Genomic DNA, 18,187 nt, shown 5'->3' with positions numbered 1-18,187 from the left:
ACGTACGCTGGAGTTGATACCCACAACGGAAATTTTTGCGATCATATACATATCGCCAATCTAGAAATTGGTCTTGAGAGCGCCCTATAAGGTTAGGTTTGGTTGCCAAATCTAGACAGGCTCACGCCATCGCCCTCACGCCAAGTTCCATCCTTGTACACTGGGTTTATAACTAAAGCATGGCAGGTCCCTTGGCGTAGGAATCTCGAAACTTTTACTTTGATGTTTGGCGTCGAATACCCTTGCCTTTGTGGTCCTGTTGAGATTGCCTTCAGGAGTCCAGGACGCCCATTGTCTTAGACGAATTTCCATAATGGCTGACTTCGTTCTGCACTGTCATCTCGCGTCGTATCTCTGTATATGAAGTTCTTGTGCATCACGTCGAAAGGTGTGCAGATCCCGTCTCGAGAACGCTATTCGGCAAAGCCATCCACTCCTCCCATCCGGGACCAAGAAATGCATTAATGCATTCGATTAGAAACAATCCAGAATCACAAAAGAGCCACGAATCGCGGACGTTATGTAGCAACACAGCATAGTGAGCGAAGATAATAAGCGCCTCGGGACGTCGCGCTACGAAAGCGCCGAAATATTCGTCAGACACACGCACTGGCCATGCGATTATTGGAGATTTGCTCATGAATCCCGGACTGTGCTTCGCTGAACTGCTTGCAAGCTGGAGATGCTCAATCGCATCCTTGTAGCAGTCCGTGACCGATTGCCCCAGCCGTGCCGATATAATAAGGTCCAAAAGCTTTCGGCATTCCGGTCCGAGAAATTCATCGCGTTCGGATGGAAACTCGTCATATTGAAAAATTGGCCTCAATGGGGTCTCCGCAAGCATATGATATGAAAAACCAGCGACAATGCGCACTCCCCGGAGCAACTGAATGGAGTGGCACAGTTTATCCATGAAATTGATGAAATCGGTGCCACGGAAGATAAGTGCATCGCACATTAAATGATTCCCAAGCATCACCGAGAAGAGAAATATCGCACCACAGGTCTCGGTACTAACTTCCGGCTTCATAGTGTTGAATATGGACAGAGCTTGCGTTTGTAGGTACCCTGCATGAGTCTTGTAGAACTCTCGTTTCTCCGGAGGAGAAATGACAGCCAGATGCAGCGCAGCCAACGCCAACGCTTCATTCATCGCGTAAGGAGCGGACACGCAAACTCGGAAGAATTCCGTGATGGGAACTCCTATTCGCTCATAGTCCAGCTCCAGTGACGGAACAGTCTCTGTTGACAGATGATAGAGGAGCTCAAAATGCAATATATTGACCGAGGGGAAGTCTTCTTCTCGTGTCGAGGTCGGAACACTTCCTGCCGGTGACGCCACGGCTGTTGACATTGATGCTACGGCTGGTGACGAGCGAGTTGTATGGCTGGCTTCGGTCTGATCTCTTGTAACCGAGGGAATTGGTTCCGCCAGATACTCGCAGTGCCGTTCAGAAATCGAGCAATTGACGCATTTTGGACGTCGTTCATCGCACTGGCCAGAGTTAGCTTTCCTTGCCGCGACAATTATCTTTTCCGGTAGTACATACCTTGACGTGCCGCCGTTTACATTCCACACAGCCATTTCTGGATTTCTTGTGTGCTCTGCGTGGCATTGCAGCTACTCAACGTAGGCAGAAGGAGGAACGTGGTTGGATCGGAGAATCGAAAGTGAGGCCAAAGTTGGTAACTAGGTGGCGCTAAACCCGTTTGGGTAGGTGGTATCTACACTACCGGAAATACATTTCTTCTCGATTCTTCATAGATAACCATTCGCAATGAAGTTCAAAATATTCTAGACTTGCTCCTTTGATTGTACATGTTGATAGTTGCAAGAGCCTTGAGACTGTGACCAATGTGCGCGACATGAGTCTAAGTAGCATACGGTAGTACTTGAGAATATTGTAGGGATCAAAGAGTGAATAAACCATTACTTGCTAGGCGCCATCTAATCCGATAGGAGACCATTCACCTGCCCAAAGGTTACTTTAAGATGTCCCCTACGAAGAGAGGAAGCTGACTATGGAATAAGATCACAATTGTATCAAGGACAGTCAGACGGAATTTGAAGTATATGTAGTATAGAAGATACCTCCACTCAGTCCGTATGTAATATTTATACAGACTAAGATGTACACAACAAAACGAACCCCTCTGTGATCCTTCGAATCCAGATCACCTCTCTTCACTAGTCACGGGCCGCATCATCCGGTCCCGTTATTTAAGACTGAGTGATGTCGCTGTTCGAGTACTTGCAGTTGGTGCCGTCAGGGCCAGAGCCAGACTCGGGAGGCTCATCACCGTTCGAGTTGCCCTCGTAGGTCACGCAAATGTCGTCGACACCAGACACGGTAATCCCGCGCAGAGTGGCAGTGTCGTCGTAGTTGGCGTTGATACCTGTGTTGTTCATTAGCGACATGTCACTATGCGGAGTCCAAAGGAAGTGTGCACTTACCGACAATCTCACTACCTTCAACAGCGTAAACGTTATCCATGACAACGTGACGAGTAGGCATGTCATCGCAGTTACCGCAGCTACGGTACACTTTGCCGAAATTTTCAACGTAAAAGCCAGAGACCTCAAGGGTACCACCACCGTCGTGCTGCAGGACCTTGTCATCAGCGTCGAAAGCACCACCACCGGTGATGGTAGTGGTCTTTCCATCTTTCTGCTCCTTGATGGTGAAAGCGTCCTCACAGACGGAGCTCCACCACACGTTGGTCAGAGTACAGGCACCGTAGCAGTGGACACCCTCGATCTGGTTAGGACCAATGATGACGTTGGAGAGCGAACCACCGTCTTCGATCTCGAACACGGCGTCACTGTCATCACCCTCTTCCTGACCAGTGCAGGAGACGCCGCGGTCGTACGCGACCATGCCACCATCAAAGGTCTCGCCGGCAGCAATGGTCTTGACAGCGCTGAGAGCAGAGGTACCGGACGAAGCGGGAAGAGTAGTAGTCACACTTCCGCTTCCACCAGCGGCGGCGCTGCTGCTGACAGGAGGAGCGGAAGTAATCATAGGAGATCCGTAGGAAGCCGAGCTGCTGGGAACAGCACTGGAGGAGCTAGAGGAGTCTTCATCCTCGTCCTCATCGTCGTCATCGTCATCATCGTCGTCGTCCCGCTTGAAGCTGGTCAAACGACGGTTGAACGACTCGGGAGCAAAGCGACGAGCCACAAGGTTACGAGCACCGCTGATGGTGGACAGACTGCCCTTTTTGTTGTGCTCGGCCGCGGGGGCGGCAGCAGCACCAATGGCGGAGGCTGCAACGAGAGCAGAAAGGAGTTGGATTCTCATTTTCGGAGGATTTGAATATCAACGAACGAATCGGTTGGTTTTTTGTTTTTTTGTATAGCGAACGTAATTGGCTTGATCAACAAGGCAGTAAAAAAAGAATTGCAAGAAGGCCGACGAACCAGTCGTACGACAATAGTATAGAGAATGTAGGAATTGAAGAATTGAAGTGGTTGAGTTGGGATCAAGCCGACGAGATCTTTGGGTTTAAATATCCGAAGGCCGTGCCGCGCATAGCAGCATGCATACAAACACTTCATCAACGCCATACAGGTCACTGCCGATCGAATATAGAGGGATTTTGGTGCATCCGGACGGAAACAGCAGCGAAAAACAAGATATCCAAAGTATCCTGACTCTTCGCGTGTTGATCTTCAGGTACCACTAACTCCGTGACGGTGCGCCGGAATCCAAGTCTTTCCTCATGCCACCGGATTCGGCCATATCTCTGATACGCACTGAAGTTTCAAGCACATCAACCGGCAAGTCTTTTGTCCGTTCAACGACGATCTCTGCGATGAATTTCTGTCCGATTGGCGTATGCCCATCATTTGGTCAACACGAGCCAAGGCTCGACATGAAACCGGTGCCAAGCAGCGGGATGCCTTCACAGCCACGCACTTTATCTTCAGGGGAGGCCGCCACACATGTTGGCAGTGGCAGATTGTCAATTCTGTACATTGGGATCGGGATAATAGCAGGTCCGAATGTGTTTGATATTGTCGCGTTGAAGTGACCGGGAGTGATTTGAAAGCCGTACTCGAATTCCCGAAACCAAACTCGAGCAAACAACCTCCGCGCGACGTCTCGCATCGAGTCCACTTGCCGGTGGGGAATATGGTCGGTGCTAACAATCAAGACTGCCCGGGGACTGGTACCATAATGCTTAGCTTGGACTCCAGTAGACGGCGGTGACGCGGAGGGTATAAATCCCAGACATAACATGAGTCCAGAGGAGTCCATGGCCATAGTTTATACCCGACCCGGAAAGAAGTCAAATCGACCAGGGGCTGTTGGACGCTATTCGATAGACATGTCATTGTTGCATTCTTCGTTGGATATCGACATGCAGCAGACGGGCACCAAATAAATGACAGTCGAGACGGTCGGGTTAGTAATGCTCAGAAGCAGCAGTAGCACCTACACTATTGTCCATTTCGAGAACGTTCACTTATTTGCGATAATACCTGGTTGAGTGTCAGTTACTGCTGATGCGACTGGAGGTCACGTACTTACTTGGAAGGAGTTAGACCGCTGTGGTAGAGATAGTATTATTGCATTATGGCTATCGAACACTGCCTCCAGTCGAGCTGCGCAGTGACATATCATAGGGCTGTGATCTACTGGCACAATAACAGTTCTAGAGATGTTCCCGTATTTAAAGGAACAGCCTGCCAGGATATATAACATCTGTCGACACTAGGCAGAAGTGTTAGAGAAGTGCTATGAGAGGTCTAGTATGGAGCTAGTCTGCTTCATGTAAATGCATATTGTCTTGAATGCGAACAACTGGTATACAGTACAACAACCATGTTCAGCCTTACTGGGCATACTCAAGCTCCGGAGCAGTACCCCTGTATTACTTGCTCATATGGCGAGATTCCGCTATAGTCATACTTGTAGCCGGCATTGACACCAGTCTCGCCTACATATCATACTCCTTTCGGCCACACAACGGGCCATCAACCAAAAACTTTGCAAAAATTTCCATTTCCACTTCCATTTCCAATTTTGGTTTTGCCAAACCTTTTTCGGTTTAGACTACAGAGTATATACTTCTTTAAGTTCCGCGTATGCACAAGCCAACTGTCTTACCAGCCAATAATATGGCGGGTCAATACTAAAGCTCTATACGCGTATTCGGGACTCTTCCTAATGGCACGGGGGCAATCTCCCATGAAAAAGTCGTTATTTTTCTATACGCGTATAGATAGAACTAGAACATTTCGTACATTCTATTCGATATAAATAATACTATTATGCTCAAGATGTTCTCAATCGGACAACTACAACAATTCCTCTACATTCATCGTATACCCGTCTCAACATGGCCGAATTGGAAACATACAAAGGCTACTACCTCTGGCGCTATGTGCCTTCGCTGGCAGCGGCTGTCATCTTCCTCATTCTCTTTCTAGCAGCAACCCTATTTCACACATGGAAGATATGGAAGACACGGACCATGTTTTGCATCGTCTTTGCCATTGGCGGATTATGTACGGCCTTCATCCCTTCGACATTTAAAATCTTGATGCTAACTTAATCAGTCGAGATCATAGGATTCGGAGCACGAGCGTCCGCCCACAGCCGCACCGGTAGCGTCTTCACCTATTCCATCCAGAACGTGTTCATCCTCCTCGGACCGACCCTCTTCGCCGCCACCGTCTACATGACCTTGGGACGTATCATTCGCAGCATCCGTGCAGAGCAATACTCGGTGGTTAGGGTGAACTGGTTGACCAAGATTTTCGTGACGGGGGATGTCGTATCATTCCTTCTCCAAGGCTCCGGAGCTGGCATCATGGCCACGGGAAGCAACGCAACTCTGGGTCAAGACATAACCATGGTCGGTCTGGTGGTGCAAGTGGTGATGTTTGTCCTATTCATCATTACCGCCATGATCTTCCAGGTCCGGATGCACAGCTACCCAACCCGTCAGGCTTTTGACGCCGACCTTCCGTGGAAGAAACACCTCTACACACTCTATGCGGTCAGCCTGTTGATCCTGATTCGGTCCATTTTCCGAGTAGTGGAGTATGGTATGGGTCAGGATGGGTATCTGCTCAGTCATGAATGGACCCTGTATATTTTCGATGCGGTTTTGATGTTTGCTGCCATGGTTATTTACGGCGTGTTCTTCCCGAGTGAGCTGCAAGTTAAACGTCCGAAGAGCGTCGAGGGCAGTGGCATGGCATTGGGTGGCGCGGAGAGTATTTAATTGTTCATTCTCTTTCTTTTTTTAATGTTCATTTGTAATTATTGTGTTGCTTTAGCATATCTTTCTTTTCTTTCTGTCTATTGGTTGTCATAGTATACGGATTACCCTGGTACGGAGCATTGCGAAATTGCACCACTCAAATTCTATAGAATTGAGACAAGAGACCAAAAATAAACACCCGATTTAACTATGCTCTTGGCACATAGAACATGTAGACTATTGAAGCTATACAAATACGATTCCAACCCCACTTCCATCACGGGCAGCCGATACGAATACGAGCCAGTAAAATCCCGCCAATCTATTACAGTTGTCACGTCCTTAAAACGCTGCGAATTTTTCCATTTTCAACTCCCATCCTCTCGTCCACGGTTTACCATCCCCGGTGCGATGTCATCCTCCAAGGCCCAGCCCGTGGCTGATGAACTCTTTCTCGACCAACCCCCTCCTCCATACCTAGAAATCGCCGAAGATGCAGCCGGCGTTCAAGGTAAAGCGTGCCGATCCCCCGCCATGATATCAGTCTCTAACATACAACAGACGACGGCCGTATCGAAGTTGATTTGGAATCTTCGGCGTGCAAGGCGGCCATCAAGTTAATTCCCTGGCCAAGCGAGGATTTTGACGTCCCGCCTCCGGTTTATACGGAGGTTGTTACGAGCAAGGCCAAACTCAACATCGTCATTCAGGTTGTTGGAAGTCGGGGTGATGTCCAGCCGTTTATTGCTCTGGGGAATGAACTACAAAAACATGACCATCGCGTCCGGATAGCTACGCACAATGTCTTCGACTCGTTTGTGCGAAACGCCGGGTTGGAGTTCTATCCCATCGGTGGCGACCCGGCAGACCTTATGGCGTACATGGTCAAGAACCCGGGTCTTATTCCGAAGATGAAGAGTCTGCGGGCGGGGGATATCCAACGCAAGCGAAGCATGGTTGCTGAGATGCTTCAGGGGTGTTGGAATTCCTGTCTTGAAGATGATCCGTTAACCGCGACACCTTTCGTGGCGGACGCCATCATAGCAAATCCTCCAAGTTTCGCCCACGTACACTGTGCGCAGGCTCTGGGCATCCCAGTGCATCTCATGTTCACGATGCCGTGGTCTCACACGACAGCGTTTCCGCATCCTTTGGCTAATTTGAAGTATTCCGAGACGAGCGCAAATTTTGCCAATTTCGCTTCGTATGGTATCGTCGAATGGATGACTTGGCAGGGGTAAGCACACTATTCCTATGCCATTAGCAGGTTGTTTATCTGACAGCCATGCAGCCTGGGCGACGTGATCAACGATTGGCGAAAAACTATCGATCTAGAGGCAGTTCCGGTCACAGAGGGTCCCAACCTCGCAGCAACACTAAGGATACCCTTTACCTACTGTTGGTCGCCGGCATTGATACCCAAACCTGCAGACTGGGCCTCACATATCGGTATGTCGAGCATCCCCTTGATCTATACCACGCTAACAAGTTCAGATGTCTGCGGCTTTTTCTTCTGCGATCCGCCAAACTACCAACCCCCTCCTGATCTTGATGCATTTCTCAGAAGCGGGCCTCCGCCCGTGTACATTGGTTTCGGCAGTATCGTGATAGAAGATCCTGAGCGATTGACGGCGATTCTCCTCGAAGCGGTTCGCATGGCCGGTGTCCGTGCCATTATTTCGCGCGGCTGGAGTAAGCTGGGCGGTTCCTCGCCCTCCACACGAGACGTCTTTTATCTCGGCGACTGTCCTCATGAATGGCTGTTTCCGCGTGTTGCTGCTGTGGTTCATCATGGCGGTGCAGGAACGACAGCATGTGGTCTGCGCTATGGACGTCCTACCTCTATTGTGCCTTTCTTTGGAGAGTAAGCTTCTCATCCATTAACACCATTGAACGTCACTAACCATCCAGCCAACCATTCTGGGGAAACATGGTCGCCGCAGCCGGAGCCGGTCCAAAGCCTATTAAGCATACTTTACTAAATGCCAACAACCTAGCAGATGCGATTCGCCTCTGCATGCGACCCGAAACATCAACCGCGGCAGGTAATATCGCTAATATGATGCAAGCAGAATGCGGTATCCAAACCGCTGTCGAGTCGTTCCATCGCAATCTCCCCTGGGATATGATGCAATGTCAGATCTTGCCAGACGAGCCGGCGACGTGGGTATACAAGAAGTCCTTGTCAAAGCCGCTGTTCTTGTCGAAGATAGCGGCGCAGGTTCTTGCGGATCATTTACGGCTCGACTCGAAGGATTTGCAATTGTAGGTTGCGATTCCCCCATGTCCGTTCATCAAGCAAGCTAACAATACAGCCACTCACCAAATCCAATTGTCATCCTGAACCGACGATGGGACCCCATCACAGGCACTACATCCGCCGCAATTGGCACAGGCGCCGACCTGGCCCGAGCAACAACCGACATGTTCCTCAAACCGTACCAAGAAATCAGCCGCGGTCGAGGTGGTTCATCAAGACCCAGTACCCCGCGAACTACCAGCTCTTCCTCCGTTCAGAGAGCAGAGTCGGACAGCCAGGTACCAACTGCCGAGGAAATGACCCGTGCCATAGCACAAGACCCTCGCTCTGGCTGGATTACTACCGGGAGAGCGGTTGGAGCGGGCGCAAAGGGTGTTGGCAAATTTCTGGGGTCTTATTACAAGGGTGTGCTTGTTGATATTCCGCTTGCAACGACGGAGGGGTTGCGGGCCGTTCCTAGACTCTATGGTGAAGATGTCAAGGACTACAACGTCAAAGATTGGAAATCGGGGGCTCTTGCCGGGGGGAGGAACTTTGCGCATGGTATGAGCAGGGGCCTTGCTGATATCGTCAGACAACCGTACAAGGGCGGCGTTGAAGATGGGGCAGTTGGCGCGGCTAAGGGATTTGCAAAGGGGACTATCGGGCTTACTACTAAGATGTCATCTGGTAAGCAAACTTTACTTCCCTTTCTTTTGAATCTGGTACTAACTGGTCAGCTGCACTCGGCCTCGTGGCTTATCCCGGCTACGGTATCACGAAGAGTATCCATGCTGCAATCAGGACAAAGACGAGGAAGAATATCGTCAAGGCACGAAAGAGAGAAGGAGAGCATCGCGCTATGATAGCGGTTGCAAGCGGACTCGACCATAGTGCGATGCTTCGATCATTCGAGGCATACAAGCGGGAGAATACCGAAACTCGACCATCCGACAGTCGACCATCCTCGCGCTGGCAGGAACCCGCCTAGTTAGCTTTTCTTTTTAAGAGTCTTTGATACACGCATATAAGGCTGCTAATGTTTAATCTATTATCTTAGCATCAATGGAATACTTAGGAACAACCCTTGACCTTAATCCGCAGCATCAAGCGCTTCCAAAAGGTTACTCTCCAACTGCATTCTTGCTAGGAGTGTGAGTTTAGATTGAGAATCGATGAGTTGCTTATCTGGATGGATCAGGACTTTTATAGTTGTTACTCGCCACTCTATCTCCAGATAGCATACGTAGTGAACCACAATGAACTCGTCGATCGCCACAAATAGACACCAGTCTAGGGCTAGGCTGTCGGATTCCAGTCAATTCCACCCCACCCGGAGATACCCTTAACTCCGAACCAAGTAGTAGCAGATCCCCGTGTCAGCGAAACATAAGAGGCCTATCGGGTCCCCGCATGCGTTCAATCAACTAACTACTAGTTCTCTTCAAGGTCCTGCTGACAGTCATTACTATGGCAAATACGCATTCCGATGTTCCGAGACGCTCAGGCACTACGACAATAACGGCCAAAACGGAGCCGACCGATGATACTTGGTCGGGATTGATGGATCCCGTGGAGAGGCGGAGGAGGCAAAATCGGTTGAATCAGAGAGCGCATCGTATGTATTTGGGATATAAATGCTAGGATTATGAGCTAATGATAGCAGGTCAGCGGAAACGCGCTCAAGAACATCCATATGCGCCACCGAGTACTGCGATAGTGAAGACATTACCCCAGTCTACCTCACCATCAGACACGGCAAAATCTACAGAAAATGTAGTGTCCCCAGCGTCCTCAGCAAGCAGCACAACATCAAAACGCTGCCTAGGCATCCAAATATTCAGCTACCTACAAAAATTCAGCGAATCTGCATACCAGAGCTATATCTTAGGCTGTCCAACATCCGACCACCTCCTAACTCTCAGCAAAGTGAACGTCTTCCGCGCATTCGAAGCAATCATGGCATCTATGGGCATGAACCCGGACCCGGAATGGATGCACGACGATGCAATATCGCCATTTAGCACGCTGCGGCCGGGAATCGCAGAAGATACTAATCTCCCACTTGCGCTTCGCCCAACGAAACTCCAAAAGTCACTAGCACATCATCCCTGGCTTGATTTCTTCCCGGTTCCCAAAATGCGCGATAATCTCCTCCGGGCGGGGGAGTTCGACGATGAGGAGTTATGTGTGGATATCATGGGCTTTTGGGATATGTCGTCGGATAGCTGCAGTATGCTCGTCTGGGGCGAACCTACAGATCCGAGCAGCTGGGAGGTGACGGAGGCGTTTTTGAAAAAGTGGCCGTGGGTTGTCCGGGGGTGTCCGGAGTTACTGACGTCGACGAATCATTGGCGAAGGGAGAGGGGGGATGCTATTATCTTTCGGTATATCTAGTTTCTTCTTGCGTGTACAGCGTATCTGCTTGTACATTACGAATTCATGCTCTACAAGTACATTCTCACATCGCCTCCCTCTGTAGAATGCTTCGTTGACCCCACAAAACGCGCTAATGCAAGTTTCTGACACCACTAAAAGGGCTTAAATCTTGGCGTCTTCCAATAGCCAATAAGACATAGAGCTGTAGGGGTCCGGGGAAACGTCGGACGGAGGAGATTCCATATCGGTAGACTCTGAACTTGAGCAACCTGTGCTGGATGAACAGAGACTGATGTGTTGTATATTCTTTTATCGGTTTATTGATGTAGCTGGATAGCAATTGGATAGAAGACACGTCCTCAATGAACTTCTGTAGCAACTCCCATGGCGCATTGATGAGGCGGGTAACTTTTGCGTCAGGGGCAAACAGTAGGATGTCAAGCAAGTAACCTCGATGTGCTCATTTATATATGAGGTTCTTCTGTACCTCTATGATCGCTCGACATTGCAGTAGAAAGGACACATGCTGCCATAACACGCCAGAAACCGCGCTCAGACATGAATCAGTTAAGCTAGCCAAATGAATCGCAAGGGTGGTTTAGTAGCCACAGGACAAATCCAATGCAGTGTGATAATTAGGTAGTGGAGAACCCAAGACCCTAACTGTGCTGCGCCACGATTTCGACGCTAAGGGTCTTGGTATCCGGGGGTTGAAGAATGAGAATCGCAACGCAACCACCAGTCATTCGGTTAAGTGTATCCGGGGAGAGGGCGCTGTAGAAGAGCAAAAAGACTGTTGACTGCATATCACTCTTCAGAGTTCAAAGGTCGAGGTTGCTCAGATGGCAGACACGTCTGGGATGTCGGCGGAAGCCGCGATCTTGGCACGGAGAACGAGGCAAGCAGGGTGTATCAGAAAATCCAAGAGGTCCATAATTATCCGGATCGAATGTTTGCTGAGCGCCGAGATGAATTGCGGTGATCGGCAGGCACGTTGACTGATTCGAGATTCAAGTGGTGGCCGTCGTGTCTGCAATTGCACGAATCAATGCTGCGGTAGTATTTTCGTTGGAAGCATCACCTTCCCAGCAGTTTCACGTATATCCTCAATTCTCTTTTCCTGGGATAATGAGGACTCACATTGAGACATGCCAAGATGAAAATAGATCAATATCGTAGAGGACAGGGTCCTCTTGACGAATGTATGCCATGAGCGCATGTATAAAAGCCGGCTTCGCAACCACCTCTCAGCATCATCCATCAACCAACAACACCCTCAATCTCTCAACTGTCTTCAAGGTTCTGGAAACCATCGTCCTCTTCACATCATCCAAAATGTATCAGAAAAGCCTTCTCTTCTCTCTCTTTGCCACCAGCGCTTTCGCTGCTGTCCACGGAGGCTCCCACGGTCACCTGACCAAGCGCTACACCTTCCCCCTTCCTGACTCCAAGGGCAGCGAGACTTTTGACGAGCCCAAGGAAATCACCGATGTCTTCGACGGTGGCATGAAGACGTACGGGCGTGGTGTTGAATGTACCGGCCAGGACGAGGGTGGCGAGAGTGATGCCGTCTTCATCATCAAGGAGGGTGGTACTCTCAAGAACGCCATTATTGGCTCTGACCAGATCGAGGGTGTTCACTGCCAGGGTGCTTGCACTGTTGAGAACGTCTGGTGGGAGGCTGTGTGCGAGGGTATGTCGATTCTCCCCTAACAAACGTATACGCCACTTGGCTAACAAATGCTCGATAGACGCCCTCTCCCTCAAGGAAGGCAGCGGTCCCTACCGCATCATCGGCGGTGGTGCCCAGGGCGCCGACGACAAGGTCATCCAGCACAACTCCGGCGGCGAAGTCAGCATCGAAGACTTCACCGTCTATGACTTTGGCAAGCTCTACCGCTCCTGCGGCAACTGTGACTCGATGTCCGAGCGTACCGTGACCATCTCTGGCGTTACGGCCGTGAGCGGCAAGTCTCTTGCTGGTATCAACAGCAACTATGGCGACACCGCCACCATCACTGTATGCTCTCCTGGGTTTGAATTGTTGTTGTGGCTAAGCTGACATGCACAGGACACCTGCGCTACCGATGTCGACGACATCTGCATCGAGTACGAGGGTAACAGCAACGGCGATGAGCCGGAGAAGATTGGCTCTGGACCTAGCGATGCGTGCAAGTATACTGAGCCTCTTTCCTCGTGCTAAGCCTCTCGAACTGTTGAAGTTAGCTTGACTTCTGTGACTTAGCATTAGCATCCAATGTCACTTGTATTGATATACAAGTTATGTATTCACCAGAGAATGAAAACTTTGTCGACGTTGAAATTGAAATCGTAGCTGCCTAGCTGCTTTCCTCTTTCGGAATAGACCTAATTTCTTTCGGCTAAGTCCCCACGTGATCTTGAAGACAATCAATGTAAAACAATCAATCTATTGATGGACAGTATACAGTAGCAGATACTACTAGTCAGGGAGCACCAACAGCTTCTATAACTATCTTCTCGAAACTCCGACAGACCGAAATAGACCACAAACATAAACATCAACCACCCATCGCAGCCACATCATAATGCCCAAGCAGTATATTCACCATCTCCCAATACCCCGGCATCTCAAAATCCATACTCAGCACCATCCTCGACAAGATCGCGCGCTCGATTCTCCATTTCTCCATTTGCTTCTCCATCTGCGATATCAGGGTGTCCATGGCGTGGTATCTTTGGGCCTGTGTGGGTTGGATTCATTAGTATAGCGATGCTGGGAGGGTAAAGGCGTTTATACCGCTTCTGCAATTGTGATTTCGGCGAGGGCGCGTTGGAGCCTTTCGACGTGGCTGAAGATCATTGCGCTCTGGATGGAGGTTAGAAGGGTCAGATAGTTGATATAGACGGGCTACTCGCGCGATCGGTCGAGAGAGGCATGGCGAGGAGGAAGGATTAGGAAGATGGAAAAGTCGAATTGCGATTTATTGACAAAGAGAGAGAATCCGCTGGTGAATTCCGTTTGATAAACAAATGTGGCTTTGTCTACACTGTCACCCTATGATTCTAAGCAGAACTGTCACATTCTCATATGTAGCTAGTTTTTTAAATACATAAGCTAGAAGAACTGTACCATAAAGACCATCTCAAATATGGCAGAGAACAACCTTTTTAGATAAAAAAAAAAACCCCCCCAAAAAAAAAAAAAAAAAAAAAAAAAAAAAAAAAAAAAAAAACAACCAATGCAAATCAAGAAGACTCTTCGCTTTCTTCGGCATTGGCGAAGCTCTGTTCATTGGTCAACTTTGGGTTCTTCATGCAAAACGCAAAAGCGATCAAGGGCACCGTCAAGCAGATGCCGGTGATGCAAAGTAGCCGCTGGACATATTTTCAAGAGTCGACGACAGCCTGTCTGACAGGCGTTCCCATGGCGTGAGAAGATGCAAAGGTGAACGGGTCCCCGTATGCCTGCTGAACGAGTGCAGGATCGTCGAGCTTATTGCTGAGTTCCCCTGGAAGGACTTGGGTCCAGATTGCGCCCGCGATAGTATCGCCAAGTGCGCTTCCGACGTTGTAACAGGCCAGAAAGAGACCGGTTACCACGGCAAGATCTGTTACATTTTAGTCAAGTCCGTAAAGAAAGAAAACGCTATGCACTTACGTTCATGCTTGGTAGCTGCCTGGATACTGGCTTGGGCTGAGTACGGGAATAGACCTCCAGCTGCGAGTAATTTAGCACCCAGATTCCCATAGCTCAGGGCTCAAATACACTTACCAATACCTAGCAAGACTTGTCCACCAATAACACCTGAATGACTGGATCCTCCTGACCCTCCACGGAAATATATGAGGATGCCAAAGGCAACACTGAAAAGCAACGTCCCTACAATGATGAATATTTTGAGTCTTCGAACCTTGAGGATCACGAAACCGAGTAGACAACCGGTGATAACCGATGCAAAGCTGAGTAGTGTCAGTACAATCTTATAATCATTGTTGTCGATTATTGTTTAGACTGACCTGTACAAGGAGATGATTCTTGTCGCAGAGGTAATTGACTCGTCGAAGCTGACAACAAGGACGGTATAGAGATAATTACCCTGAAGGGCCCATGCTATGGGGCATTAGACTCAGTTATTTATGGAATCCTTGGTAGGGACCTACCAGTATTCAGCATGACAGCAATTCCCAAGGCGCCCCAGACGGCCCGATCTTTCAACAACTGTAACACGTGTCAATCGACCTCTCTTTTCTTTCCCATAGATGATTTGGTTCCAGACCTTGAATGGTACCATTGGATGCTTGCATTTGCGTTCCCAGACGATCCATGCCGGGATGCAACAGACGCCGACTGCGAGCGGGGCGATGACTTTGGCGGTTTTCCATTCCGATTGGACTCCGTGCGCAATTGTAAATGGGGTCAAGATCAAGGCCAAGAAGGCGATAAGAAGTAAGATGCCGACCACGTCGAGATACCAGAACGACTCTTTAACAAGCTGACGAGCTCCAAGCAGCCGGACAGGGCTCTGGTATGTCGCAAAGGCGCCCTGCTTTTTGGCCCTTCTCTGTATTATGTAGAGTGGGGTGAGCAACGCAAGAGTACACACTGTGGTTTGTTAGTGCCATAAAAGATTTGGTAAAAACGTTCGCGTACCTGGATATATGACTGCGAACATCCCAACTCCCCATCTCCAAGTAGTGACTTGCAGGACGGAAGAAGTGACATTACCGCTGATCCACGTATTGATCTGATTTGGTCAGCGTCATTCGTTGTTCGAAAGTAAGAAGGCCTTACGATAAACGGTGTCGACGGAATGTAGGAGAAAAGCAACCGGGATTTGAGGGAGGTGATATCGGCGATTAAGACCTGAATCAGCAGGACAATTGCAGTATAACCAACCTGGTGATCACGAGGTTAGTAGACATATCACAAACAAGATAATACAGTTTTGAAATACCTGAAATATCACACCACCCGCAGCAAAGGTTTGCACATTGTTCGCGCAGGCTTCCACGATGGTCCCTAGCCGATTGTCAGAAGAGGAAAGAGGCCATGAAGAACGTCTCAAGTCATACCGACTGTATAGAACACGATCGAAAGGAGAATCACTTCGACTCTTCCGAAAACATCAGCAATTTTCGCGGCGGTAGGTTGTGCTGCTGCTGCAATCACAGCGCGCAAGACGTTGATGGTGGAGATCAGACTGTGTTGTTGGTATTCAGCTGTGGCTAGAGGCTGTGGGATTGACACAAGAATCAGCAACGCGTTCGATCCTGGGGCGTCTAATATGGGAGAAGCTGCAAGATACCTGATACGTCTGCCGAACCTGGTTATCCAAGCCATAGACGTAAGCAATAAGAAAGATGCTGGAGAACAAGAAGATTCGATCGACTAGATGAATGTGCGAGGAGAGGATTTCAATCCGTTTGACACCCGGACTCTCCTTGCTCAACAAAGATACTGATTCCTCAGAGCTGCCCTGTGATGGACGAGATTGAGAGACATGTTTAGGTACTTTCTCGTCGGGTGATGTTGGGGGATCTGTCGACATTATGTTCTGTCCGTTTTCGGTGGCAGAGACTCCTACTCCCAGTTCCGAGGAAAGAGTAGAGAAGAAAGTGAAAGAGAGGAGGACAAAGTAGGCAAGCTCGCGAGGGACAAGACAAAGAAAAATAGAAAAAGACAGATTCAGTCAGAATCCCGTCATTGGAACTAACTCAGCAACACATCATCAAGAGCTAATCTTATCTTCAGAGCTTAATCACGATTGTATAGTTAGTCAACCACGTTTCCATGGATGTAGAAGGCGATCTTGAGCCCAAATCAAATACTGGAAGGTGCGAAAACTGAGAAAAGAGAAAGAAGAAGAATAGCAGAGCAGTCACGAAAGTCTCAGCATTAAGCAAAAAACTACATGCTTCTCCGACTCGAAATTACATGGTTGTAGTTGTATTGCAGTCGAGATGCAACATCCGTTTGCGGTAGATGGTAGTATTCAGTAGACGATCTTATCTGATCGTCGGAATGTAACTAACTAATGGCTAGATGTTAACTAAGGAACTCAGTTTGCTGCGGCCAATTGATTATTCCTTTCATGTTGCGCATTGGCAAATTTATATTTGTTTCGATTTGCTACGGCTTATGGGATAGAAATTGGTCCACCAAATGGCAAGCAGCGACAACGCTGTACGAGCTACCGGTGATGGTTCAAGAAACCTTACGGGCGCCTAGTACGTATTCGAGCGTGTCGTGTCGGTATCCTACGCAAACCGAAAAGCCCAAGTCAAACGCCCCCAAGAATGGACTTTTTGATCTAGACATCGGAATCAATGTTGATAATCCCCGTGTCGACCTGCAAATTGACAGGGGATGTGTACTATGCATAGCCGTACAGGGTTTACATCCTGTTCACTTCCATCAATGTATCGCTGTATCAGTGCCGGCCGTCTATCCTGTGGCATTCCTACGGAATATCAGCGTATTGTAAGAAGCTGCATCTAACCGCATTCTCATCAAAAGAGCCGAGCAAATGCCGACAATTATAGTCAGCACATTGATCTCTGATCAGCTTTGAATGGACGGATATACTCCGTCCAGTGGTGAGCCTTATGCAAATCATCGCGCTATTGTTGGTGGAGAACCAGTATCATCGGTTGCTGCCCCTAAGTGACTAGTTGCAGGAGACTTGCGGCATTTCCCTCGTACTTTCGTCGACTCGAATATGTCGCCAGAGTGTTCGTTGTTCGTTGGACACCGTGTATGGGGAATGGAACTCAACGGGGTGCGCGTTATTATCATCCGGACTGTGCGGAGTATGCGAAACTCGTTTGTGGCCACCAGAGCACGAGGCTATGCCGTCAGCAGAGAAACAGCCGTAAGATTACCATCGCATGGCCTGTATGCAGGTTTTCAACGCGTGATAAGCTGCAGTAATCTGTGGCTTCAGGCCAGAATGAAATGCTTTCAAAAGGTTGACAATCGGGCAGAGATCGTCCTATTTCCAATCCGAGTGTGTAGTCCGGCCCCTCTCGACAGTTGACGCAGCCCCTCCGGTTCCCACTGCAGGTTCAACGGTCACCCGCTTGGCTTGGTGATTTTCATTCGATCTAGAACGCGACCGGCAGCGCACGCGTCGCAGTAGCATGGCGCTGATAAATATACACAAAATGGTGAATGTTCAAGAGCTATAGACTGTAGACTGTAGACTGTAGACTGTAAGTAAGACGAAATCCTACTATAGTAAGAGTGGTGAAAGAAGGAAGAGAGAGGAAGAAGTTGGAAAGTTGCCGTTTTGAGCCACCCGCCGCCGCCGCACGTCACATGTCGCCGCATTCTCCTTCACCAGAGCAACACCAACATCCTGTTCACACTAC

General features: G+C 49.1%; 7 protein-coding genes across 7 annotated transcripts; 4 read left to right on the top strand and 3 right to left on the bottom strand.

The window, feature by feature from the left end:
* Window positions 1-376: 376 nt before the first annotated feature.
* ASPGLDRAFT_134337 (uncharacterized protein) lies at window positions 377-1,616 on the bottom strand (the record flags this gene model as incomplete). Its single annotated transcript, XM_022541284.1, has 2 exons — window positions 377-1,495; window positions 1,551-1,616. The coding sequence occupies 2 exons, from the start codon at window positions 1,614-1,616 to the stop codon at window positions 377-379; spliced, it is 1,185 nt and encodes a 394-aa protein (XP_022397506.1).
* A 605-nt stretch (window positions 1,617-2,221) lies between these two features.
* ASPGLDRAFT_69248 (pectate lyase) lies at window positions 2,222-3,023 on the bottom strand (the record flags this gene model as incomplete). The annotated part of the gene is made up of 2 exons (XM_022549345.1): window positions 2,222-2,397; window positions 2,456-3,023. The coding sequence occupies 2 exons, from the start codon at window positions 3,021-3,023 to the stop codon at window positions 2,222-2,224; spliced, it is 744 nt and encodes a 247-aa protein (XP_022397505.1).
* A 2,435-nt stretch (window positions 3,024-5,458) lies between these two features.
* On the top strand, window positions 5,459-6,418 carry ASPGLDRAFT_51256 (RTA1 domain-containing protein). Its single transcript, XM_022547488.1, has 2 exons — window positions 5,459-5,515; window positions 5,567-6,418. The coding sequence occupies exons 1-2, from the start codon at window positions 5,482-5,484 to the stop codon at window positions 6,235-6,237; spliced, it is 705 nt and encodes a 234-aa protein (XP_022397504.1). The 5' UTR covers window positions 5,459-5,481; the 3' UTR covers window positions 6,238-6,418.
* Window positions 6,419-6,627: 209 nt separating this feature from the next.
* Window positions 6,628-9,446, top strand: ASPGLDRAFT_28820 (uncharacterized protein; the record flags this gene model as incomplete). Its single annotated transcript, XM_022543791.1, has 7 exons — window positions 6,628-6,727; window positions 6,778-7,453; window positions 7,508-7,665; window positions 7,711-8,080; window positions 8,128-8,481; window positions 8,532-9,145; window positions 9,196-9,446. 7 exons carry the CDS (start codon window positions 6,628-6,630, stop codon window positions 9,444-9,446), a joined length of 2,523 nt encoding a protein of 840 aa, XP_022397503.1.
* A 479-nt stretch (window positions 9,447-9,925) lies between these two features.
* On the top strand, window positions 9,926-10,852 carry ASPGLDRAFT_133971 (DUF3425 domain-containing protein; the record flags this gene model as incomplete). Its single annotated transcript, XM_022541258.1, has 2 exons — window positions 9,926-10,073; window positions 10,122-10,852. The coding sequence occupies 2 exons, from the start codon at window positions 9,926-9,928 to the stop codon at window positions 10,850-10,852; spliced, it is 879 nt and encodes a 292-aa protein (XP_022397502.1).
* A 1,317-nt stretch (window positions 10,853-12,169) lies between these two features.
* On the top strand, window positions 12,170-13,037 carry ASPGLDRAFT_134307 (pectate lyase; the record flags this gene model as incomplete). The annotated part of the gene is made up of 4 exons (XM_022541282.1): window positions 12,170-12,223; window positions 12,257-12,527; window positions 12,586-12,854; window positions 12,906-13,037. 4 exons carry the CDS (start codon window positions 12,170-12,172, stop codon window positions 13,035-13,037), a joined length of 726 nt encoding a protein of 241 aa, XP_022397501.1.
* A 1,025-nt stretch (window positions 13,038-14,062) lies between these two features.
* On the bottom strand, window positions 14,063-16,365 carry sit1 (putative siderochrome-iron transporter Sit1; the record flags this gene model as incomplete). Its single annotated transcript, XM_022549344.1, has 13 exons — window positions 14,063-14,191; window positions 14,231-14,424; window positions 14,475-14,534; window positions 14,589-14,776; window positions 14,834-14,927; window positions 14,978-15,035; window positions 15,094-15,419; window positions 15,468-15,561; window positions 15,609-15,713; window positions 15,772-15,836; window positions 15,890-16,049; window positions 16,123-16,254; window positions 16,330-16,365. The coding sequence occupies 13 exons, from the start codon at window positions 16,363-16,365 to the stop codon at window positions 14,063-14,065; spliced, it is 1,641 nt and encodes a 546-aa protein (XP_022397500.1).
* Window positions 16,366-18,187: the final 1,822 nt, after the last annotated feature.

The sequence above is a fragment of the Aspergillus glaucus genome (assembly GCF_001890805.1).
Source record: "Aspergillus glaucus CBS 516.65 unplaced genomic scaffold ASPGLscaffold_22, whole genome shotgun sequence".
Taxonomy (NCBI): Eukaryota; Fungi; Ascomycota; class Eurotiomycetes; order Eurotiales; family Aspergillaceae; genus Aspergillus; species Aspergillus glaucus.
This window is presented reverse-complemented; position numbering and strand designations above follow the sequence as displayed.

Bases quoted from the DNA above. Each gene is read 5' to 3' on its own strand.
- ASPGLDRAFT_51256 (XM_022547488.1), top strand. From the start codon at position 5,482: ATGTTTTGCATCGTCTTTGCCATTGGCGGATTAT. The intron at 5,516-5,566 runs GTACGGCCTTCA...TAACTTAATCAG, and splicing joins CTTTGCCATTGGCGGATTAT to TCGAGATCATAGGATTCGGA.